Source organism: Stenella coeruleoalba (assembly GCF_951394435.1).
Source record: "Stenella coeruleoalba genome assembly, chromosome: 16".
Lineage (NCBI taxonomy): Eukaryota > Metazoa > Chordata > Mammalia > Artiodactyla > Delphinidae > Stenella > Stenella coeruleoalba.
This window is the reverse complement of record NC_137162.1, coordinates 12080802-12106521: the sequence shown is the minus strand read 5'-3', so window position 1 is coordinate 12106521 and position 25720 is coordinate 12080802. Positions and strand designations below refer to the sequence as shown.

General features: G+C 38.4%; 1 protein-coding gene across 1 annotated transcript in view; it reads right to left on the bottom strand.

Annotated features, from left to right (window-relative positions):
• Positions 1–25061, bottom strand: part of EIF3A (eukaryotic translation initiation factor 3 subunit A) — a 33823-nt gene extending 8762 nt beyond the window's left edge. Inside the window, exons 1-17 of the mRNA XM_079900867.1 lie at positions 24628–25061; positions 17747–17937; positions 17456–17592; positions 16895–17058; positions 15163–15362; positions 13756–13964; positions 12086–12257; positions 8395–8499; positions 7920–8018; positions 6303–6419; positions 5873–6058; positions 4906–5253; positions 4155–4259; positions 3954–4067; positions 2316–2438; positions 1621–1774; positions 634–818 (exon numbers count right to left, since the gene is read on the bottom strand). Of these exons, the coding sequence (XP_079756993.1) occupies positions 634–818; positions 1621–1774; positions 2316–2438; positions 3954–4067; positions 4155–4259; positions 4906–5253; positions 5873–6058; positions 6303–6419; positions 7920–8018; positions 8395–8499; positions 12086–12257; positions 13756–13964; positions 15163–15362; positions 16895–17058; positions 17456–17592; positions 17747–17937; positions 24628–24676 (2658 nt within the window). The 5' untranslated portion in view covers positions 24677–25061. The remainder of the gene's footprint in view (positions 1–633; positions 819–1620; positions 1775–2315; positions 2439–3953; positions 4068–4154; positions 4260–4905; positions 5254–5872; positions 6059–6302; positions 6420–7919; positions 8019–8394; positions 8500–12085; positions 12258–13755; positions 13965–15162; positions 15363–16894; positions 17059–17455; positions 17593–17746; positions 17938–24627) is intronic.
• Between the last annotated feature and the right edge of the window lie 659 nt (positions 25062–25720).

The window sequence follows — 25720 nt, the reverse complement described above, 5'->3', positions numbered from 1 at the left end:
AGGTACAATGTCACCACCAAAAGAGGGGATTAAAGAGATACCCCCCTTTACACAAGATAAAGTGAGAAACACAGGTCAGTTTTGGACATGAATGCATATTAAAAATAAACATTTAGACCAGCATTTGAATCACCTGGTACTCTTGCTAAAATGCAGACTCTGAATCAGAAGATTTGGCATTGGGCCCGAGATTCTGCATTTCTACCAAGCTCCTAAAGGGATGTTGAATACTGCTGGTCCCCCAGATTCATCTTTGAGTACCCTCACATCATCCTCCTAATTCACAGTAACTCCTTTCAAGGAACCAAAACAGTCCCTCTTCCATACGACTGTGTTACTTTTTGTCAAATACTTAGTTTCATGGGATTAGTTCTTACTGAATTAAGTATTCTAAACTGAAGCCTATTATAAAATCCAATCTTTGCTAAGACAACTCTAATCCCCTCCCCACTGCCCCTAGGAACCTTCTGTCTTTGGGAAGACAAAGCAATACCAGACTTAAAAAGAAACGTGAATAATGTGATTTAAAACACCAAGCCCAGACACTGACATGTGCATTGACCAAACGCATCATGCAAGAGACCTGGCTGATAAACACACATCACATAAAAACAGAGTGATGTCTATACTTACCTTTCTAGAAAGTGAATCATCACCAAGTCTTCTCTCCTCCTCTCTACGACGTTCCCTTTCTTCAATTTCCAACTCCCTTTGGCGTTTTTTCCTTTCAACCTCTTCTAATTTCTTTACCCGCTCCTGATATTCTCGAAGCTCCTCCTCACGTTTCGCCCGTTCAGCACGCTCTCTCTCTTCCCGCTCTGTACAACGTATCAGGTTATAAAGTGTGCCTCCTACCTGCACGCTTCCCCCAGTGCTAGGTCTACTTCTCTGGTATTAAAGAGGCAGCATAATGTAGAAGGAAATTCTTTTTAAGAATTTTAAAAGAGTTTACAATCAGTTAAACTTGAATATCAGAAATATTCAAGAACACAAGTATTATGCCGCTCAACACAACTAAAGGAGCAGCCCTCCCCCAACTCCTGAGCATCTGGGATGCCAGATAAAGGATCATCTGAGAAACTTCATCTGGCATGTGTTGCTCAATAAATGTTAACACTATATAGACTACAGTGATAAAAAATAAAAAGGCAGAATTTTCAAAAGAACACCAAAAATGTGGAAATAAGCTGGCAGAGGACCTAACACCCTCACAGATAACTGCAGAAAACTACAAGCTGGGTTGTCAGAACCTGAAAACTAGTTAGCTGCAGTTAAGAAGCCAATCATTGGGCTTCCCTGGTGGCGCAGTGGTTGGGAGTCTGCCTGCCGATCCAGGGGACACGGGTTCGTGCCCCGGTCCAGGAGGATCCCACATGCCGCAGAGCAGCTGGGCCCGTGAGCCATGGCCGCCGAGCCTGCGCGTCCGGAGCCTGTGCTCCGCAACGGGAGAGGCAACAACAGTGAGAGGCCCGCGTACCGCAAAAAAAACAAAAAAAGGAAAAAAAAGAAAAGAAGCCAATCATCTTGGTTCCACATTCCTCTATTTTCTAAGTAAGAATGTACAAACTGGACCTATCACCACCCTTCCCATATACCTCCAGTCTGTCTATATAGTTTTACCTTTCAGCATTTTTTCTTCTGCCCTCCTCTGCTCCTCCTCTTCCTTTTCTCTATAATAGGTTATTCTTCGTTCTTCTTTACGTTGTCTTTTACGTTCTTCCAAACGATTATGCCTTTCTTCTGCTAATCGCTCTTCAAACTGTTTAAGTTTTTCCTGTAATTGAATGGTTACCAAAAAATAAAAAACAATCAAATTTTCAAGGGCTACAGACTGGCAGTAAGTTTTAAGTTTACAAAATCATTGCAAGTTTCGTGGAACCACAGAAAGCAACCATTAAGTATAAAAACCAAATTTCCAAATGACTGAAGTTCTCGCATGTCGAATTTTTTAAATTTTTAACTGACAATATTACCTATACCCAGTGGGTTTATTTTTATACAATAAATCAAATGATTAAGTCAGAAACTAAGAGCAGACACTTCGATCTAGTTTTTTCCTTTCTGAATCAAAGAATAAACAAAAGCTTGTATCAAAAGCAAATTTTATGCAGTCTACTTTCACCTTCAGAAAAATTTGTTCACAGTGATGGTAACTTGGCCTATAAAATAATTTCAAGATACCTCTATTAAAATATTATTTGAATGACGATTATAAATGTTAGCTCAAGACAGAATGTACCAAGGTTAAAGAAGAATCCTTAAGGTAAAACCCAAAAGCTCATGAATAGATGTTTCCCTGAAACCAGTAAGTTCACCTCATAAACAGACTGTCGTGCTGCCTTGAGCCGCATTACAAATAAATCTCTGTCTTCAAGCATCCGTGACATTCGGTTCTTATGTTCAAGAGCCTTTTCCCGTTCTAACTGCATTGTAGTAATCTGCAAATATATGATACAAAGTTAAATTTCAAAGTATTCATTATCTGCTTACTAACTTATCCCCAATTCCTGACAAATATTCTTGAAGAATTACAGGAAGTTCCTTTGCCCCTTCCATTCTGCCATAAAAATGGAAGGGTAACACATCCCTAGGAAGACAATCAGGGACAGAAGATGGATAAAGACAACTTGGAGCATCTGTAAGAAACAGTTTTAACCCCATGGTACCACAACATTTATAGAGGAAAAACTGAAATGTATATAGTAAAACAAAATAACAAATACCTCATGGTATAATAGGCACTATGGCTTTATTATTTAACGCATTTTCTTCCCTAAAAACAACTGGAGGGCTTCCCTGGTGGCGCAGTGGTTAAGAGTCCGCCTGCCGATGCAGGGGACACGGGTTCGTGCCCCGGTCCGGGAAGATCCCACATGTCCGGGAGGATCCCACATGCCGTGGAGCAGCTAGGCCCGTGGGCCATGCCGCTGAGCCTGCGCATCCGGAGCCTGTGCTCCGCAACAGGAGAGGCCACAGCAGTGAGAGGCCCGCGTACCGCCAAAAAAAAAAAAAAAAAAAAAAAAAGAAACTGGAGGTTAAGGCACGATGAATTACTCATATAGGAAAGGCTTTTCCTTTGTGCTCCAAGTGAAACAATAAAAGGTTTCAGGGCACATGGAGCAAATCCTCTTAAGCATTTTAGCTGGTCTGTAACACTTTTCTTTTTCTAATTTCACACATTTTAAGAATTACCACACAAATTACAACTTCTAAAAAAACTGGAAAAACTAGCAACACTAGGCCCAGAACGACAACAATCCAATGGAACCAAGAAGGAGGGGCAGCCTCCATAGCTGTGTGTTGTCTCCTGCCTGTGGTTATTTTTTTAACCGGAATGAGGTCACTCGTTTTTACTACAAATGTGGCCGCTACAAGCATTTGCAAATGTTGCTTTTATATCTTTAGGTAAATACATACAATACAGACTAACAAAACTATAGAAGGAGCTGTTTAGTCACAAAAAAACAGACTGTATGACTCCATCTATAAGAAATATCCAGAACAGGCAAGTCTAGAGACAGAAAGGAGATTAGTGGCTGCTGAGGGAGTGGAGAGAAAATGGAGTGACTGCTAAGGTATGAAGTTTCTTTTGGGGTATGTTCTAAAATTAGGTTGCACAATTCTGTAAATCCACTAAAACCATCAACTGCACGCTTTAAATTGGTGAAATACATGGCATGTGAATTGTATTATGCGGCATGTGAATTATATGGCATGTGAATTGCTGTTTTTTTTTTAAATAAATTTTTCAGCTATCCTTTGTATTTTACAAGTTCCATTTTTTAATCTCTATTCTGAAAATCTGTCTGTCTACCAATCTGTTAGCATGCAGCCATTAAAGCACCGTATCTGGCAAAAGAATACAAAAATCAATTTGAAACCCTGTTCCCATTACTGGCAGAGGACTTCATCATAGCTTACAGTCTGAAAATATAATTAAATGAAAACCTTACTCTTTCTTCTTCTTGTTGTTCCCACAGATCCATGTCTTTAATTCTCTGTTCTTCATAAGCACTCTTTATCAAAGGGATTTCTTCCAAACGTTTAGCTCTTTCAAAGTAGTCAATCTGAATATCATGAAAACAAGTGTTGTTTAAAAAAAAAAAAATTCTTTTAAACTTGGCATGTTAAAGTTCACCAGTTCTTTCATTTACCTTTTTTTCTTGATTCTTTAAGCGTTCCTGAAGTTCTTTCTTTTCTTTCTCCAGTTGTTCAACCTGTTTAGCCATGATGAAATCGGGATCCAATTCTTCAAGGTCCTGGAAAGTAATACAAATGCACCATAATTAATAAGAGTATAAAAGAAGTGCATAGCAGTCAATATGGAGCACCATTTCTTTCTAGAAACATATGCTAAATTACTTTCTTTATAATGGGCAAATGTTTGCAATGGGTAAATTCAGGCAATATAAAAATGTTTTAAAATAGCCTTATTTCCACTTGATTGTAGGGAAAAACAATGTAATCTTAACATCTATTTCTTATTCCTCCATTCTACCGTATCCAAACTCCATTTCAACAGTGGCTAAAAACTGTAGCATCACTAAAAACAAATGCTTACTTCAGAGATTAATGAACTAGCTGTATCAAAATGAGTGAAATAACCAAATAACCCAAAATAAACCAATAAATGGTAAAGAACTGTGCTTCTGGGCTTCCCTGGTGGCGCAGTGGTTGAGAGTCCGCCTGCCAATGCAGGGGACACGGGTTTGTGCCCCTGTCTGGGAAGATCCCACATGCTGCGGAGCGGCTGGGCCCGTGAGCCATGGCCGCTGAGTCTGCGCTCCGCAACGGGAGAGGCCACAACAGTGAGAGGACTGTGTACCTCAAAAAAACAAAAAAAGAACTGTGCTTCTAAGAGACCCGAATAAAACTGAAGTTTTTAATGCATAATATGCTACATACTTCAATGTCAATATCTTTGAACGCTTTGGCTCCCAGTTCTGTCTTCTTGATCTGCTCCAAACGCTCACGAACAGTTTTCTTCTTGATTTGTTCATGTTCCTGTAAGATACGCTCCTTCTCTCTCTCCTTTGCCTCCTGTCGCAGCCTCTCTTCTTCAGCCTTCCGTACTTTCTGGAGTTCAGCTTCCCTCTGCTCCAGCTCTTCTTTCTCACGCTGAATATTCAGACTCTCAAGCCGCTCTTTCCTTTCCTCAATTGTCTGCCGGCGAGCCAGGATACGCTGATGCTCTTTCCGTGAATTTTTAAGGTATGCAGTAACAGCCAACTGATGCTGTTCTTCTTTCTCTTGCTTCAAAAACAAATGCATTAAAAAAATTTAAGTGACATACCATGGTATCAGACATCAAAAATATTACATAATCCTAATATATTATCCTTACATGCATCTGCAGTTAATAACAGACGATAACATTATTCAAGCTACTGGTTCCCAGTACCAAATACTATGGCGCTACTCCTACTTGAAGTCTTTAACAGTAGCTGAAGAACGTTTATCTGCTAGGTTGACTTTTTCCTGAACCAAATCTACTTTAAAGTGTTCAAGCCAAGGTGGAATACTAACAGAGCTCACAAACAAGAAACAACTGAAGCAGAAAGGAAAAGCCCAATCATAGCACTCCCCTATTTGGAGGGTCATCACATGTGGTCTGTTATTGTACGGTTTAACAGTACTCCTTTCATCACATTACCCGAGTAGTGTTATCATTTTATCCCATGGAAGGAAGCTCAAAGATCTGTATATCTGATAAAGATATTTGATAAAAAATACCAGAACTATCAAATACAACTAAATGTCAATAGGAAATATATAATAAATCCCTTCTCTCAGACATCGTCTCAAACCTTTTTGTGAAAGACATAAGGGCCCCTCAAAAATTCTGTAGTCCATTTCTCCCAAAGATACATACCAGTATATGAGCTGGCTTAATGACTTCAAGGGCTTTTGCAAGTACTGAGGACATGGCTGTCAGCTGATTTCTGATCTGTTCTGAAGGCATGCTCTGCAGATGAGGACCAATTGGAGCATCTTCTCGAGTAGCATAATTCAAATCAGATCCAAAACTAAGGGTCCGAGATGTGTGGTCAATACGAACCTTTGAAAATTAAATGGTATTATCAACAGTTAAATCTACGTGCAAATATAGTCATTCTACAAATGAATAACTTGATTAAAATTTCAAATAAAAAATTAACTGAAGAATGTCAAATATAAAAGCTAGAAGATTGATTCAATAAAGCTTTACAAGGGTGCCACTGTACCAAAAGCTGAGAAACAAAGAGTATGCGTTTCTTCGTCCTCAAAGGCCTCCAACCTCAGAGTCCCCTTGCAGCACCTACCTGAAGGTCGCAGTGCCTGGCTGCATCTACTATGGCCCGTTCCAGTTGGAAAGCATCAACAAAAGGAACCAGAGAAGTCAAACGAGAAAACTCAATGCTCTGATAAATTTGTGCCACCTGCATAAAAAACACAAGGTTAGTAATAATAGCTATCATTTATTCAGCAATTTTTATGTGGAGTCTCATGACAACCATGGAAAGTAGAAATTTAGCCTATTTTTCAAAGAAAAGAAAACTGAAGCTCAGAGTATGTTAACAGTACATTGCTGGAGCTGGAATTACAATCCAAGGCTATTTCAAAGGATTATGTTATATTTTGAACCATCACATAATCCTTTCATATCCTAGTTTCATTAAAAAAAAAAAAAACACCTAAATGGTCACATATTTGTAGAGAGAGACCTGCTACTTACCTAATTCATCTGAACACTTAATAAAATTGTTTATTTGTCTGAAGGAGACTGGCAGTATTACTACTTAGTTATACTGCTAATTAACCTTCAATTATTTGTATAGCACATAAGAAATAACACTGCTCACATACAGGAGAGAAAGCAGGTCAATGAAATGTGCACAAATATGAAAGTGAACATATAGTAAAAGCCCCCCCGCAATGAAACAAATGGAAGACAAAACAGGATCATTAAAGCCATATTAGAAACCATAATATTCAAACTTAAGTACAAAGGTGGGCTAAAATACGTTAAAAGACTGACAATACTGGGACTTCCCTGGCGGTCCAGTGGTTTAGACTCTGTGCTTCCAACACAAGGAGCACGGGTTCTATCCCTGGTTAGGGAACTAAGATCCCATAGGCCGCGCAGTGCAGCCAAAAAAAAAAAAAATACTGATAATACTTAGTGTTAGCAGGAAAAAAGGCTTTCTATTTCTTGTTCACTACTGGTGGGAGGGCCCATGAATCCGATCTTTGAGGATCTATTAGCTTTAAATGTGTAGACCATGACTAATTCCACTTCTTAGCTACAGGAAACCACAGAAGAATGCAAAGATACAAGTACAGAAGATGCTCACTACTGCAACATTTTATGACAGCAAAAAAACTAAAAAATTTCCATCAGGGCTTCCCTGGTGGCGCAGTGGTTGAGAGTCCGCCTGCCGATGCAGGGGACGCGGGTTCGTGCCCCGGTCCGGGAGGATCCCACGTGCCGCGGAGCGGCTGGGCCCATGAGCCATGGCCGCTGAGCCTGTGCGTCCGGAGCCTGTGCTCCGCAACAGGAGAGGCCACAACAGTGAGAGGCCCGCGTACCGCAAAAAAAAAGAAAAAAAAAAAATTCCATCAATAGACTGTATAAATAAATCATGGTACCTTTAGCCAATGAAAAACTACGTAGGTATTAAAAGGAATAAGACATAAACGGCTAACAAGGAAAAATGTACGAAGACAGTGGTCAACAAAAAAGAGACAAAAGCAGTTATGAATCACATAATTGTTTTTTCAAATCAAACAGATAAATAATAAAACTAATTTTGGTGGAGGGTAGAATTTGGGGAGGCTTTCATTTTCTAGGCTATTCCTACATTTTTAGTTTTGTGATCAAAACAATCAAGAGAGAAATTACAGTTCGTCCATAAAACATTCATTTTTTTCATCTTTACCTGCTGGAGAAGCCGGAGTATGGTGTTGTTTTGCAGCTGTGGGACATACTGTTGTAACTCTGGCTCCTTTTCAGGTTGCTCCCTAACCCAATTTAAAACCTATAAAATCCATTAAATTGAAAAAGAGTTATATTTTCTACACGACAAATACTAAAACACCTGAGATTTTTTTTTTCAATTTTCTTAACATACAAAACCACCACACAATGCAAAGAAATACAAAAGGTAATATGCAGCTATTGACTGTTGTCTGAAGGTGACTGACAGCAATGGCTAAATTAGTCATGCTGCTAATTTACCTCCAAAGGTTTATTTAGCACATCAGAAATATCTTTTCTCTTGACATAAAAAAAAAAAAGACAATGAAATGTGCACCAAATTCAAACACACAGGACAACACTTCTCTCTTAACAAATAAAAATACAACCTAAAACTGCAACAGGGCTGGCTACGTGGTAATGTAACCAAAGCTTACCTTTGTGACTCTGTCACAGAGTTTTAGTGGGTTAAATTCGACTTCTAGCCAATTGTAAAGGTCTTTTACTTCTGGGACAACATACTGTAGCACATTGAATCTGACCTACAGTAAGCAAAACAAAAGGTTTAAATGCTGAAGGTGTTTTCAACTGGGATTCTGAAATGATTATAAATTAAAGAAAAATATAAGATTGGAAATCTGGGATATGACTCTAAGATTATCTAGCCTCAACCTCACCTCCTTGAAATTTATGAAAAAGAAATCCAGGACCACTACTCTGAGTCTCCTGCCCCAAATTATGCAGCTCTCTACAGTGAAACCCCAAAAGAATTTACAAGGGAAATAAAAACTCATCAACACAATCAAAATATTTACGAAGACAATTTGTGTGGCCAACATCGACTAATTTATTATCAGTAACAAGTAAAATACCAGTTTACAAACAACTTTATCACACAGAAGTTATTACAGCAGCGTCACTCCTGATAGCCACAAACTCAAAACAAACTCAGGACAAAAAGGGATAGGTTCACATTATATACAGAAACGGTCAAAGAAAGCACAGCTACATTCAATACATGAATAAATCTCCCAGATGGTGAGGAAAAGAATTTCACATATTATTCCATTTATGTGAAATTTAAATTTCATATAAAATATACAAACAGGCAAAATTAATCTGTGGTGTTATATATCAGGACAGTGGTTCTTCTTGGGGGAAATGGGAGAGTGTTGACTGGAAAAATCTTTTGAGAATTTATGCAATTACATTTATGATTTGTACTTTAAAAAAAGTTACAGTTTAATACATTTTAAGTTTATATTTGAATAGAACTCAACTTCCTTTCACAATAAAGATGCTGCTTGCATAAACCGCCCTCACAAAGGAGACAAAAAAGTGGTATAATTTTATAAACTCCAAAACTGCCCATTACCAAATCCTATCTTACCTGTGCTCTAACTACATGCAGTGCATGTGACCTTTATCCTTTACTTGTTGGAAACTGCTAACCCAAAGAAAGAACAACTGCAGCCAACAAACCAAGACCCCCAAAGCACAGGAGCACGTACCCCTACAGACTAGGTTCCAAACTGAGGCAACTGTTGGCAGATCCCATCTCCAAGACAGGAGGATGTCCACACTCTCGAGCACTCTAGGTTTATCTCCAGTGCAAAATGCGTGCATGACTGATGTCCCACAGCATTTGAATACTTCCCTTGTAAATGCCCTTGTATGTTTATAGGAATAAGATGTGATACAAGCATTCAAATAAAATTCCCCCAGTCCTGATTTCATTCCTATCAAGAAATTATTCTATAGCCATCATCAAAAAGTCTACAAATAAACCCTGGAGAAGGTGTGGAGAAAAAGGAACCCTCCTACACTGCTGGTGGGAATGTAAATTGGGGCAGCCACTATGGAGAACAGTATGGAGGTTCCTCAGAAAACTGAAATTAGAATTACCATATGACCCAGCAATCCCACTCCTGGGCATATATCTGGGTAAAACTATAATTAAAAACGATACATCACCCCTATGTTCACAGCTGCACTATCCACAATAGCCAGGACACGGAAACAACCTAAATTTCCATCAACAGATGAATGGATAAAGATGACGTAATATAAATACACACACACACACACACACACACACACACACACACACACACACACACACTGGAATACTACTCAGCCATACAAAAAACATAATGCCATTTGCAGCAACATGGATGCAACCAGATTATCATACTAAGTGAAGTCAAAAAGAGAAAGACAAATACCATATGATATCACTTATATGTGGAATCTAAAATATGACACGAATGAACCTATCTATGAAACAGAAACAGACCCATAAAGCACAGACTGGCGGCTGCTGGGGGTGCGGGGTAGAGACGGACTGGGAGTTTGGGGTTAGCAGATGCAAACTCTTCCATACAGAATAAACAACAAGGTCCTACTATACAGCACAGGGAACTATATTCAGTATCCTGAGATAGGCCATAATGGAAAAGAATATTTAAAAAATGTACATATATGTATAACTGAATCACTTTGCTGTACAGCAAAAATTAACACAACACTGTAAACCAACTACAATTCGATTTAAAATAAATAAATAAATTATTCTTCTAGATTTTCCATTTAGCACCCCCTCCAAATAGGGAATGTGCTAGACAGGCTACCATAATCTATTAAAGTACATTTCTCTCCAAAATTAATAATTGGCTTTCTGACCTAACAATACCTTATGAACTTGATTAATTTGAGTCTGTTCCTGAGATATTAGAATCATTCTCTTGGTGATTATGAATTTAGTTATATGAGCCCAAAACTCAGGTCTCGACCTTGTACATATGGTGAACTCAAGTTTTGTAAAATGCCTCTTGACAGTTAGCTATTCTATTCATCTGGAACCAACCAGTACCTTTCTTATAAACTTAAACATTTATCTATGGGTACAATGAGGACCCAGATCTGGATGTCCTGGCTACTGACCCTGATCCCACCAATACTCACCCCTGAATAAGTATCTTTAACATCAAGGTGTGCTATGTACAGACATGGGCTCAAGAGATACGGATTATACTTCCAGTTTGGCACATTTTTCAGTATTTAAAAAATTTTTTGCTAGGAAGACCTCTTCCTAAACACAATGCTGTTGTTTTATAACTTAATTCAGTCCCATAGAAACTTTCCAAAACACAAAGCTGATTTTTGCAAGTGGAAGCAGAATAAAACATGGCGGCATACGAAGACACAGAAATACTGTTGTAGATATTAAGTTTTTTTATAAAAGTTGATCACCAAGGGAATTTGCCTTGCCACTATACAGAGAAGTATGTTACAAGAGAAAACTGTTGCCATATAAAAATTGTGTTAATTTTTATCTAAATTAATTGACTGCCAATAAAGTAAGGCCTATTCTCTAATACCTGTCCCTCCTTTTTCTCTTGTTCCAAAGTAATTTGCTGGAGGTGTACCACAATAACCACAAAGTCAGACTATTACTGTTAATCAGAATCTCTAAAATCTAAACTCCTCTAAGAGTGCAAATTCCATTTAAGCATCACTTGCCTGGCATGTAACAGACACTCACGTGATAAGTTTCCACTGAATTAAAGATTCCAATGTAAAACATTGTGAAGATACAAAATCTTAGGCTCCATATTCCGAAACTGATTTAGTGAATGCAGTGGGTGAAACCTAGAAATCTGCATTTTAAAAAGTACTTCACAAAATTTCAGTGCATAGCCCTGATTAAGAATCACTGCCTTAGTAACGTACAATGAAAGTTTAAAAGAAAAAAGTTGGAAACATTTTAATTGTCCAGAATTGGGCCTAATCTAACTCACATTCTTTCCTAGCCTCATTATCGTATTTCTAACACCTATCAGCTTGATTTTTTTCTCTTGCCCCTGAACATTCTTGCCCATCATCACTTCTCTTACCAAGTGGCCCATATTATTCCTTAAAGCTAGTCCAAGTCTTGTCTGCTACATCAAATTTAACCCCAGCTCACTCAAGACAAAACACCTCAAATGAACACAGTGTTGACTTACACCAGTGGTTCTCAAACTTGTCCATGCATCAGAATTCCCAGCGTTTAATAATCATAAATTATAAAACCTGACCATATAGCTTTCTGTTCAAAGCCATAAGAATGCTAAAACTTATACCAACCATATCGTTAATAAGGCCAATTCGCGTTGGTGGGGCTTGCAGGCCTAGCAGTGTTGCAAGGCGACGCTGTTTTTCAACTATAATGCCGTCCATATCCAGAAGTCGAGCAATATCAGTACGCTCAGGGGTAATGGGGATGGAAAGAGTGGCCAAAAGGACTCTAGTAGACATTCTGGAGAACAAAGTTACAATCTGTTAAATATGTAAATGTTACTTGATAAGCAGAAAGACACTTCTCTTTAATCCTCTAGTAAAATATGCCACTGATAGAATATGTACACCACCATGGTAAACTGTACTCATAAGTATTCGTCAAAGCATGGGATTAATTAAAAGAGAAATGGACTATGCTAAAATGAACACTTGGAGAAGCAGAACTTCATTCACCCGCTTACTACCGTCAATGTCTTCTAGCTATAAAGACTGTGGGTAAAACGGCAGAACAGACACATTTGCGTGTACCCCATACTTCCTTATAAAAACATTTAAGGCAGCTTTTAAAACGAAGGGAAAAATGACAATAAGAAAGAGGAAAAAATTACAAGGACCATAAGTGAACATAATTATGGAAGGTGGGGGTCAAAAGCTAAAGCTTCCTTAAAACACAAAAGGAAAGTCGGGTTGAATTCAGAGCACCGTAGGACACTAAGGATTGTGTGCTCTGGAGCACAAGAGTCTAGAGTTGGAATCTCAGCTTCACGATTCCCAAGACTGGAACCTTAGGCAAAATACTTCATTTTCTGAGTCACAAGGCTGTTGTGAGGATTAAGGAAAATAACGTACATAGAGCAAGACAGCTTAATGATTATGACAGTACTCTTACAGTATTTTCTAATGGGAGAGTATAGAAACAACAAAGGAAAATCAGGTTTTTTCTTATCCCAAACAGACATGGATTACGTACAGGACAGTGAATGACATAATGAACACTATCCTCAAGAGTTATTTTTTAAAAATACATACTAGAAAAATTCATTTATTTGGTTCCATGTATTTCTTTAAAAGCTAAAAGAAAAACAATCTGGTGTATATATTTCTACTAGAGGCCAAAATAACATGGTCTACCAATAAGATACGGTATGTGAGTTGCCTAAGCCCAACTGAAATGTACAATAAAAACCAAACATGACTGAAAGAAAAGTATATATGTAATGTTAAAAAAATAAAATGGTCTTTAGATTGTTAGGTTATAGACTATCTATCTACATAAAAATACACACACCAAATATTCTATACAGTTAATGTTTTATAGTTGGGAAAAAGTTACTTGATAGAAGTACTCATTTCTTTTGTCTAATTAGTTCCTAGATTCTAAATACCCATACGCGGATAGAAAGCTCATACCTTAACACTGACTTTTCTAATATTCCATTTTCTCAGTTGGAGAGTTATCAGATAAAAGATAGCTACTGAAGACCAAGAATACTGCCCAAGAAGAACCACGTCAAGATATTTTTGGTAGCTACAACTGGAAGGACTGCTACCGGCACCCAGTGGGTAAACCAGGGATGCTGCTGAAGATCCTGAATGCAGTCCCCTCCACAACAAAGAATGAACCAGTCCCAAATGTCAACAGTGCAGAAGCTGAGAAACCCTCATCAAACACTATGATGCCATTTAGAAGTTATTTCTTTCATAATTTCAATACTATCTGATAATAAGACTCTTACCTTTGCATCTCTTCTTGTGTAAGATTCTTTCTCATTTCTCTAGATAAATGATAAAGACGATGGAGTGTAGATGCATGAAAAAGAGCATTTCCAGATTTCCAAAACACAGTTGACACTTTGTTATAATAATTTGCCATCAACTGAGGTTTGGGCGGTTTTTTAGACAAGGAGAATAGCCCATGAATATCTTCCACAGCTTTGAATGCTTCCTAAAATTAGTGGTACAAATTACAGTCATTGCATTCTAAACAAACAAACAAATCTAACTCAAATCTCTTTATGAAACTTAAAATACAGAACACAAGAATAAAAATGGCCAATAAAATGCCTTCATGTGTGGTTCTCTTTATTCGTCTATAATTCAATATCTAATATGTTTCAGAAAAACATCACAATTACAAAAACACTAAATCCTTAAACTGCTTAAAGTAGATTACCCAAACTTTTTAAAAAAATATGCATATTATCATACCACTTGAGGGAATATATATTTTAATCTCAAAGGATATAAAACACAATATAGAGGTTATTTGAGTGATAAAGATAATGGATATTTTCTCCCTTTTACTTATCTATTTTTCCTATACTAAGCGTGTTTACTTGTCTTCTATTGAACTTTTTTTCCTCTTTAGTTCATCAGACAGTATTCCAAGGGTATACCCTACAGAAAAGGAAAATATGGGGAGAGAGCGGGAAATCACATTTCCACTTGGCTGAAAAACTACCGATTTTTAGTTTCTTCCTCTGCAATTTCAATTAGATTTGGTGGGGGAATCAAATATATAAAAACAATTCATGTGAAAATGTCGTTGCAGAATCCTTAGAGTAAAAAGGCCATGCTGAGGACAAGATTCCCAACACCACTGGGATCTCCAATGTATGATATTCACTGTGCATTGCTTACTAAGTCAGGGCAGCACTGAAACATCTAGGAGATAATCTAGTGCAGTGCTTCTGTAGCTCTCTGCGGTAAAGGACAAGTTCATCTTTGTCATTTCTAACCTGTTGCCACCAATACTTTTATAAAATACAATAAAATTACTACAAAAATAAGACGGAAAGATGAACTTAGACTTTTTTTTAATCAGAGTAAACAGACACAAAACTACCATGAAACTTCTTTAAAAAATTTTGTAATGCATATCCTCCAAGCATTAAGCCACACTTTGAGCACTGAGGTCTGAAAAAGATTACATGATTTGGCTCAGAACTGACAGCAGGCATCAAGAACCAAAATATCTGAGACTTCCTGTCCAGAACTCTTCCTACTCCATTAGACAACCTTAAATTTGTCACCTATCTATTGAAATTAACCAACAGATTATCAAGATGCAGATACTCATTAAGAAAAAAAAGGTAATATGGGCTGTTATTACTACAAAGAAAAGCTAACAGTTCACAACATACCTGCCACAATTCCATGCTGATAGCACTGTCCAACTGAACGAGCCTGGTTTCCAAATGCATGGACTGGCTCTCTGGATTATTAAGATTGATTGCTGTACTTTGGTTATGGTGGCGTTGAATCTGAGACAAGTGCATTCTCAAATTGTCACACAGCTTACGGAATTCAGCCTTACGGGTATATTGGAGGCAGAATTTGAAAGCTATAAGCATAAGTGTAAAATATATTAGGTACTTTCCACCATCAACTTAAGTATTTGAATAGGTTTTATTTCATATGCTAAGGTCAGTTATTTTATCAAGATTTACCAAACTCACCATCAGTCTTTAGAAGTGATCAGAGTCATAACTCACTTCATGTGCCCTGACCACCTTTTGGACATAGTCATCAGTCCTGGTCTAGGACTAAAATACGGTTCTGGGAGAGTTTACAAAAGGAAGCGATTCAAATTTAGGTCTAGGAGGGACTCACCTTTCAAACACTTCAAACCCTAAAAGAGCAAAAAAATTCTGGTCTGAAATACAATGAACTTTCCTATCTAAGTTACTAGAAAACAAGCTTTTGCACTAATTAAAACTAAATAATACAAATTGGGGGTGTGTGGTAACCTAATTTCTACTGTGTACACAGATGTGCAAATGAAGTACTTGCTCCACCATTAAAATACATAGTCATTTTCTACTGTCAAAAATGCAATACTGGGCTTCCCTGGTGGCGCAGTGGTTGAGAGTCTGCCTGCCGATGCAGGGGACACGGGTTCGTGCCCCGGTCCGGGAAGATCCCACATGCCATGGAGCGGCTGGGTCCGTGAGCCATGGCCGCTGAGGCTGTGCGTCTGGAGCCCCGCAATGGGAGAGGCCACAACAGTGAGAGGCCCGCATACCGCCAAAAAAAAAAAAAAAAAAAAGCTATACTAAAATAACTTTTGTCCTTCCCCTAAAAAAGAGTATTTCTATTTCAAAGGATGCAGTTTAACTACAAGTTAATATTTATCTCAACTGTTATCAAAAAGCCCTAGCTTGTGTTAAATGAAAATTCACATGCTAGCCATAACAAAACAGATCAGCCAATCAGCCCCATATTAAAAAGAATGGCAACACCTGCCTGTGCCTAAGGCCAAAGTAAGAAAAAGCCAAGAGCCACTCTCAAGTCACTTACAGTTAAAAGGCTGCATTGACAGTAAGGCAAAAAGACAAGATTAGGAAAACAGACTTAACACAGTTCTTCAGATTAAAAGTGCATGCAGTATTAACTACTAGATACTTTTTATGATGATCCTGAGTCATCAAGGTTTAGTTCTATATTAACACTGTTTAAGAAAGGAAAAATATATAGTTTTTCATAGAATCATGTAAGTCTTCTGGACCTTAAAAAGACTCCAGAAACCCAGTACATGGTTAAGTAGCTTGCCAAAGAATATGTTGTAGAGTCAAAAGTAGAACTCAAGTTTGCCAGAAAGCAATCAAAAAAGTTAAGTTTATCTTTTCAGTCACTTGGAAAATTCCAAAATGACTTTAAAAGGTGTTTCAGACATCAGTGGAATATAGAGAAATACCTTGATTAATGAAACAAATTTCTTATAATCATTTATATAATATTCAAATGAATGCTAATCATCTACAACAATAAAAACTATGTAAAATAAGTACTACAGAGAAAAGGAGGTTAACTTTAACAGTTAATCTTTTGCAAAACCTATCCTTAAGTCAACTTTCAAATCAGTTCTTGTTTTACCTTGTTGGGCAATATCATGGTAGAGACGCTCTACTCTAGAATTGTTTCGAAGAAGGTCCAAACACTGTCTGTATGATTCCCACAGGAATTTAACCCATGGAGTTAAAAGTAATCTGTCAGTACGATCCTGAGTGTCTTCACCACTTACAGCACTTAGGAGAACACTACAAAAATATTTAAAAACATTGAAAACAATTTTAGACATGGTTTCCTACTTTGCCATATGATTATAAAACCAAAACCAAAATTGATCATTATAAAATAGTTTATATTTTTACTACAACTCTGGACACACTGTAAAGCTATCACTTAGTGTCAAAGTATTTGGATTCCCAACCTGTATTACAGCCATTTAAATTAGTATACACCCTCCCATCTGATGGTTGTAATTTTCCACCTTTATGAACTTTGAATAGTACATGACTTCTTAAGGTTACCACACATTTAGAACTTCAAAGATAAGCATTCTTTCTAGCAAACACCTACTTCAAATGGGTATGATGGAGACACATGTAAAGAAAAACAGTGAGAAAAATTTACTTAGCAATTTAACCCACACACCTCTCAGGAGTCTGAATATTATCCAGATCTTCTATGTCTAAGACCATCTGCTGGGATTCTTCTTTAGCAGCTTCAGTTTTCTCCTCTGCCAATTTCAAGTATGCCCTAACAACATCCTCCAGAGATTTGATGTTCACCTAGACAAAATAAATAAATAAAACTTTCCCCAACAAACCATAAAATATTTTAAAAGCAAACTTTATGATATAAAACATAATAACTTTCAGAGGCAAACTCCTCTGAAAATTACTAAAAGCACTTAGTAAAACATAAAAACCCAGCTGTTCATACCTGTTGACAAATGTTCTTATACTGATATAAGCCTTCTTTAGCCAAGTGGCTCTTGCGAAGATCCACACAAAGTTCCAAGTATTTCAACATAATTGGCTCGTGTATCTTTTGCCATGTTCTATGTTTCTTACTTTTCATAACATCGTAAAGAACGTCCAAAGCAGGCTGCTTTTTGCCAACTTCAAGAAATTCTGGAAAAGTAATTCAGGAGAATTAAAATCAGTTATGTATACTATATAAATGCCTAAATCTTGCTTTTTAATTTGGCTGTTTTAATTTCTGAACCTATTACCATCTCTTCTGAGGTCAAATTTATTTTATTTATTTATTTTTTACATCTTTATTGGAGTATAATTGCTTTATAATGGTGTGTTAGTTTCTGCTTTATAACAAAGTGAATCAGTTATACATACACATATGTTCCCATATCTCTTCCCTCTTGCGTCTCCCTCCCTCCCACCCTCCCTATCCCACCCCTCTAGGTGGTCACAAAGCACCGAGTTGATCTCCCTGTGCTACGCAGCTGCTTCCCACTAGCTATCTATTTTACGTTTGGTAGTGTATATATGTCCATGCCTCTCTCCCGCTTTGTCACAGCTTACCCTTCCCCCTCCCCATATCCTCAAGTCCATTCTCTAGTAGGTCTGTGTCTTTATTCCTGTCTTACCCCTAGGTTCTTCATGACATTTTTTTTCCTTCTTAAATTCCATATATATGTGTTAGCATACGGTATTTGTCTTTCTCTTTCTGACTTACTTCACTCTGTATGACAGACTCTAGGTCCATCCATCTCATTACAAATAGCTCAATTTTGTTTCTTTTTATGGCTGAGTAATATTCCATTGTATATATGTGCCACATCTTCTTTATCCATTCAGCCGATGATGGACACTTAGGTTGTTTCCATCTCCGGGCTATTGTAAATAGAGCTGCAATGAACATTTTGGTACATGACTCTTTTTGAATTATGCTTTTCTCAGGGTATATGTCCAGTAGTGGGATTGCTGGGTCATATGGTAGTTCTATTTGTAGTTTTTTAAGGAACCTCCATACTGTTCTCCATAGTGGCTGAACCAATTCACATTCCCACCAGCAGTACAGAGGGTTCCCTTTACTCCACACCCTCTCCAGCATTTATTGTTTCTAGATTTTTTGATGATGGCTCAAATTTATTTTTGACTTCTAAAGCTATGCCAAAATTATCCAAGGTAAAACAATGAAAATTTAATACTATCTCAAATATGACCTACAGGTAAAACTAGATTTCACTCAATTCCTCTGTACCAATTATATCTTTCTAAGTTATTTTAAAGTTCCAGAAATTCAAGTCATGAGGGAAAACAATCTCCCCCTTGTACATGCAGAAAAATCAAGCATAACTTCGGTCACAGTGATCTGGCTGATAAAATTTTTGTTAGTTTATGTTAAGACTTGAGGCAGAAAAAACAAATTAGATTGACTTTTTTCCTTTACAATCTATTGACTGTGTGGGTCTATTTCTGGGCTCTATAGTTATCATTCTCTATTGATCTGTCTAGTCTTTTGCCAATACCTCACTGTCTTGATTACTGTAGCCATATAGAAAAGTCTTCAAATCAAGTAGGGTGGGTACTCCAACTTTGTTCTTCAGTATTGTGTTGGCTATCCAACACCTTTTGCCTTTCCACATAAACTTCAGAATTAGCTTGTAGATACCTACAGAACAGCTCATGGGGACTTCCCTCGTGGCCCCGTGGCTAAGAATCTGCCTTCCAATGCAGGAGACGTGGGTTTGATCCCTGGTTCAGGAACTAAGATCCCACACGCCACAGGGCAACTAAACCCAAGCGCTGCAACTACTGAGGCTGCACGCTCTGGAGCCCACGCACCACAATGAGAGAGAAGTCCACATGCTGCAAGGAAAGATCCCACATGCCGCAACTAAGACCCAGCCAAATAAATAAAATAAATAAGTTTAAAAAAAAATAGAAAGCTCACTGGGATCTCAATGAATCTATATAACAAGTTTGGAAAAACTGACAACAGTATTTACTCTTCCAATTCATGAGCACAGAATATCACTCCACTTATTTATCCCAGTCTAAACATGAGAAACATATTGAGACAAATCCCAGCTGAGAGAGCAAATACCTGACCAATACTGCTCAAAACCGTCAAGGCCATCAACAAACCTAAGAAACTGTCACAACCAAGAGGAGCCTAAGGAGACAACTAAATGTAATGTGGTATCCTAGATGGGATCCTGGAATACAAAAGGGACATTAGGAAAAGCTGAGGAAATATGAACAAAGTATGGACTTTCCTTAATAACAATGTAACAGCATTGATTCATTAATTGTGAAAAATATACCACACAGATGTAAGATATTCATTAATAGGAGAATCTGTGTGTGGTGTATATGGGATCCCTCTGTACTATATGATAATTCTGTAAATCTCAAATTTCTAAAATTAAGTTTATTTTTTAATTGGGAAAAAAAATAGAACGTAGAGCAAAGAAATGTATACTCTTTTAAAATTCACCACCTAAACGTGAAGGCATGTACATGGCAATATTTCAAAATCAGTTCCAATCTTAGGTATGTTGCTCGTTTTGAAACTCAATCAAAAGCAAAGTCTCCTCTAACACATTATTTCTGACCAAGGTTAAAATTTATATTTTTTCTCATCTTATTTTCTTTTGTACACTTAATAGACTAGGGGGTGGTATTTTTCTGGTTATGTTCAACTTAAAACTCAGTAACTGGCAAATTTCACACACAGAAAAATCTCTCCACTGAACATCTGAAAAATAATTTGGCAGAACTAAACACTAGTTTACACTATAAAAAACTTAAAACATCTGTTTTTAAAAATCATTGTTTACTTTCCTCCTAAGGAAAAAAAAAAATCCTTGACAAGAAATTCTTTTAAGTGTTAACCTAACAATGTATAACATTATCTAACGGTAACTGTGCTAGGCAAACATAGGTAAAAATGTCTCTTATTTGGAGGATTTACTAGATCTACAGATTTAGTGAGTAACTCTGTTATTTCTTCTTCCAATTATCACATCTTTCAGGAATGCTGTTTCTAAACATTCCTTCCTCCCGGAAAACTACAAACAATATTCCAACTCTAGTATATTAAAAAGCTTGCACAGGATAAATCACAAAACATACTGAACTTAGTATCTTTAACACAATATCCTACATCATCCCATATTATATCAAATCATATTCCTTACAGGCAAATGAATATAAACCCCTCTTCAATACTTCAACAGTCTCAATATCAAACCGGCCAATATGACAGAAAGGCCATTTTCAGTTGAGTCAATTTTATTACCTCCCCCCAAATAAATCCTACAAAATTAAACAAAGATGTAATACAACTAGATACTTTGTTGAAATAAGCCTTTTCTATTTTAAGGGGAGAACCTACCCATCTTCTTCCTGGAGCATGCACAGATTATTTTAAAATCCAACAGTACTTTAAATGCTTTTCAAAACTGACATACACAGTTTCTATCAGCCAAAAATTGGGGAGTAAATGTTTTTAAATTTATCCTTTACATTAAGAATATCACAGCAGCACACCAAAATGACCTATTATAACCTATTATATCCAATTCCCAAACTTATGCTGAGGATTTAAATCCCATACTACCATATATAAACACCGTCAACGCAATACAGAATAGGCACAAAGAGTCACCAGCATGATGTGGTGACAAAATATTAAACTGTCAAAAAATAATTCACTTTCCCAATATCTTATTTTTAAATTCGTGTGGTATCTTAATGTCATTTAAAAAAAACAAAGTCTTGTTCAGTGATACAACTAAAAGTACTTTTCATTTCCTCAACAGCCAATCAAAATTTAGGATTCCAAATTCAATACTTTCAAACTCTGAAACAATAGTTTCATAAAAGCCAAAGCAAATGCATTAAAAAATAATTTTTCATAGGACCATCACCACCACCAAGAAAAAAAGGAAAACATGGATACCAGGCAAGGATGTTTTTAAAAGAAAACACTGAAATGGAAAGAAGTTTCTCATGATAATCCATGATGGTGAGTTCCTGTCTTTATCCCAACTGATATGAGGATATAGTTTAGATGATCCTCTGAATCATCTAATTAAGGGGAAAAAAAGTTTTTGAGGCTGGAAAAAACTATCACACACTAAAACCTCTACTGCAAAATTTACAGAAATGTTCATTTCCAGACTGATATTTTTGAAATAAAAATTAAAATCTGGAATTACCAACTATTACTAGGAGGGTGGGCATTCTGAATTTACCTTTAAGACACCATGACTGAAACTATGTGTCTACCTATAAAGAAAAACTTTAGGTCAACCCTTCAATTTTACTAGTTTATTTGTGCACCGGACCAAGTAGATAAGATATAATGTTACACAATTTGTAGGTTTATTAACAACTTCATTTTTAAGTCATTGGTTGTAGAGTGTAAGTTAAAAAGCTGTTACAGGGTCAGAAGCAACTGATTTGGCACTACTTAACAATATAAACCAGAAAAGGGCTTTTTCCAAATGATTCTGGGGAATGAATTTCTTGCCTGTAACTGCTGGGCCAAGTTCTCATTTTCCTGGATGATTGTTTTCCAATTGTTTCCAAAAATATTGCTCTGATAAACTATTCTACACTTAAATTTATTCATGTTTTATTAGGATAACATAATGGATGAGGTCCAGATGTGATTGAGATTACCAATGTTATAGATAAATGAGATTATTTCCATTAAAATAAAATGTGCTTTGATCATCCTATTTAAAGTTTTGTAAGCAGTGTCATTTGCCATCCACATTCTGCTCTTTGACACTAAGACAGGATCTCTCTGTTCACAAGATGAAAGGTACAGAAATTACTACTTGAGAGATAAGGCATCTCTACCATCCTACGCTCATCCTACAGTTTAAAGGGGCCTTTTTGAAAAACTACATTAACAAAATTCAAGTTTCCACCTCCATCTCAGTGTCCCTTTCTCATCTTGCCTACTTTAATTTCTGACATTTTCCCCATATTGCCCTCCATGAATCAAATCTATTTCAACTTAGAAATTGTGAGAAAAGATTTAAGATTTGTTACATATCATATATCCCTTCTAATTTAAAAAAATTACTGACATATTAAGTTCATAAAAAGATTCAGAAGGGAGGAGCAAAGGAAACAAGGCCTGAACACATCAAATGTGTAATATTTAGGCCATTGAGATTACAGTGCTTTAGCCAATTAACATGGGGGAAAAATGTCTGTTGGTCAAGCATTCAAAGGACTGTAAAACAGATCTGCAGAAGCAATTACAGCAGTAATTTCACCCAAGTCATTTGGTATGCCACAATATAATTCTCTAAGTTTCAAAACATCAAAAAAAAATTTTTTCCCTAACTTTGCTAGCTCATTTTGTAGGGTTAAATTTCCATCTCAATCTATTTTCTTTCTTATAAATTAATCAACATCTGTAAACTTCTTGCCTGTTCTGACTATTAGATGGAGAATTAAAATGGGTGATCAGGTCAAAGTTGTAGTTTCAATTGTTTTTAAAACAATTACTCTATTCCACAGAATATGGCACTATCCTATTTCACAGACTGTTACTTCTCCCCGAAATTCTTACTTCTAGTTAAAATAACAAGCATGTGACAGACCTCTGGTCCTGACAGATTATCAGTAGTATCAATTGTATGTACTGACTGAAATTGACCTTTTCCTAAGAGGATTTTCAAACAAACTAACAAAATAAGCTTCACAAGCATAAAAGCTTAACAGACACGGCATATCCACCAACAACATGGATAAGATCCAAAACTTGTTTGGATGGAAGAAGGGTGAAACTAAGAGCAATGAACGCCCTTAACACTTACAAACCCTAAATAAAAAAGTGTTTAAAGACCAGAGGCACGTGTAATACATTTGCACCCCCATAATGCCAACGTAATAAATGCCTCTTGAATAGACCGGGACAAGCACAAGGTTTCCCAGAAGCGCCATAAGTTTTCCCATAAGTACACATATGTAAATAAAAATCGCAAGTAGCAGCGCCGTAGTGAAAAAATCGACTGATCTGGAAGAGACCTTGGTTTTAGGCTCCTAGCTCAACAACTAACTCCCAGAGTGACCTTGGGCAAACCAGACTCCCTAGGCCTCACTTTCGTTATCTTTGAGAGAGAACTTGAAGTCCCTCTTACAGTATTAACTCTGTTCCAACTTCCTGTGATTCGGAGTTGGCTTCTGAGCTGCCAATAATCAATGCCAGAAAAAATAGGAAACGGGTTAAATGGGTCAGAGTCCCCGAAGCGGAGATAGTGGTCAGAGGAGAGGGTAAGTGGACCCTGACCCCGCAAAGCGCGGGGCTGGATTCGGGGGGTGCCGAGCTGTCTGCGGGAGGGCAGGAGGTGGGACTGCCCGGCTCCGGGCCCGGCGGGAGGTGGAGCCGAGGTTCTGGCGTGCATTGTCCCCGGGAGGGAGCCATGTTTCCTCCTCCCCGGCACTCCCAGATGGCGGCCGGGGGCGCGGGGCCGAAGCTGAAAGCCCCGTGGTCTGGAGGACCAAGCGGAGGCGGGCGGGAGTAAGAAGCTCAGGCCCGGGTACGGCTGTCTCGGGAGCCGCGGCCCCGAGACTCACCCGGCGGCGGAGGCGGCGGGAGGGACGAGCCCTCGAGCGACGGTTCCCTGCTCCGCGCCTCCCACCCCCCCCGTCGGTTGGAGTGAGAAGGGACACCATGCCCAACCACGGCCTGAGTCGGCGGCGGGCAGGCCGCATCGGCCTCCTGTGCAGCCGCAGCTGAGCGGCGAAGCAGCGAGAAGCTGGCCCGGGCGCCTCGACTTCCGAGGCCTCGGGCCGCCCCAGTCCGGCGCGCCCTGATCCCCTACTCACCGTTGGCGCGTTTGAGGGCATTTTCCGGCCTCTGGAAATAGGCCGGCATCTTGGCGGCAGGCTCAGCTCACCCGGCGTCAGCGAACTCCTTAGGGGCCCGGGCTAGGAGAGGAGACGAAGGGGTAGCAGCGCAAGGCTCCACGCGCCTCGCTAGCAGTAGCCCGCGCCCAGCCGGCCAGAGACGGAAAGGAAAGAGACACGTGACCCCCGCGCGGCGGCACCGCCGCCGCCTAGGCCCCGGATGTAGGGGCGGGCCTTCGCCTGCGCACCGCCCCTCCTCGCGCGCAGGCGCGTTGGCCGCACGCCTGCCGGCTGACGTGGCGCCAGCCGAAGTCTTCCTAGCTCTCTGGCTGCACCTGGGGACTCCGCGGAGAAATGTTAGAGAGCCGGTTCTCCGCCACCTCACTCTTCGAGCGACAATCTGGGTGGGAAAGGTGAGATTTGGGTCAGAGCTTCTGTCTGGCGGGAAGGCACAGATTCTTCTTTTAACATGACTTGTGCGGAGTCATACAAAGTTAACTCTCAGGTCCCATCCGCCTAGAGAATGTCCTGGCTTGACTGAGTTAAAATGCCGAATTTATTCATTTAACACAGATGCTTTGAGCAGGTATCATTAGGGCCAGCGATGCTCATCACTGGAGATAGTGGTGACCTGTCACCGCCCGGACTAGTATGGGGAGGAGGGTTGTAATAAGTAACTTAAACAAATAAGCAAGCTTATTTCATATCTAGGTAAAATTTTAAAATTGGGGACACAGAGATCGCCTGGGCCCTCAGAGATAGATGAGTACACAATGAGGGTAATGAGGGTCAAGATAGGATCTTTTCTGGGCCTGGAGAAAAGCATAAATACTTGCTGTTGATTAATGCATAGTAGAAAACAAGCAACCTAAGTATACTAAAAGTCACTCAGGAAGTGGCAAACGGAAGTAATCAGGGTGATAAAGGTTTTTTCTCTAATCAAGCTACTTTTGTACTATATATGACTGGATAATTTCTCTAATACAGTGTTTTGGAGGGCTTTTCTGACTTGAGTGGAATAAATATGATTCTCAAAAAAACAGTTGTTGGGCTTCCCTGGTGGCGCAGTGGT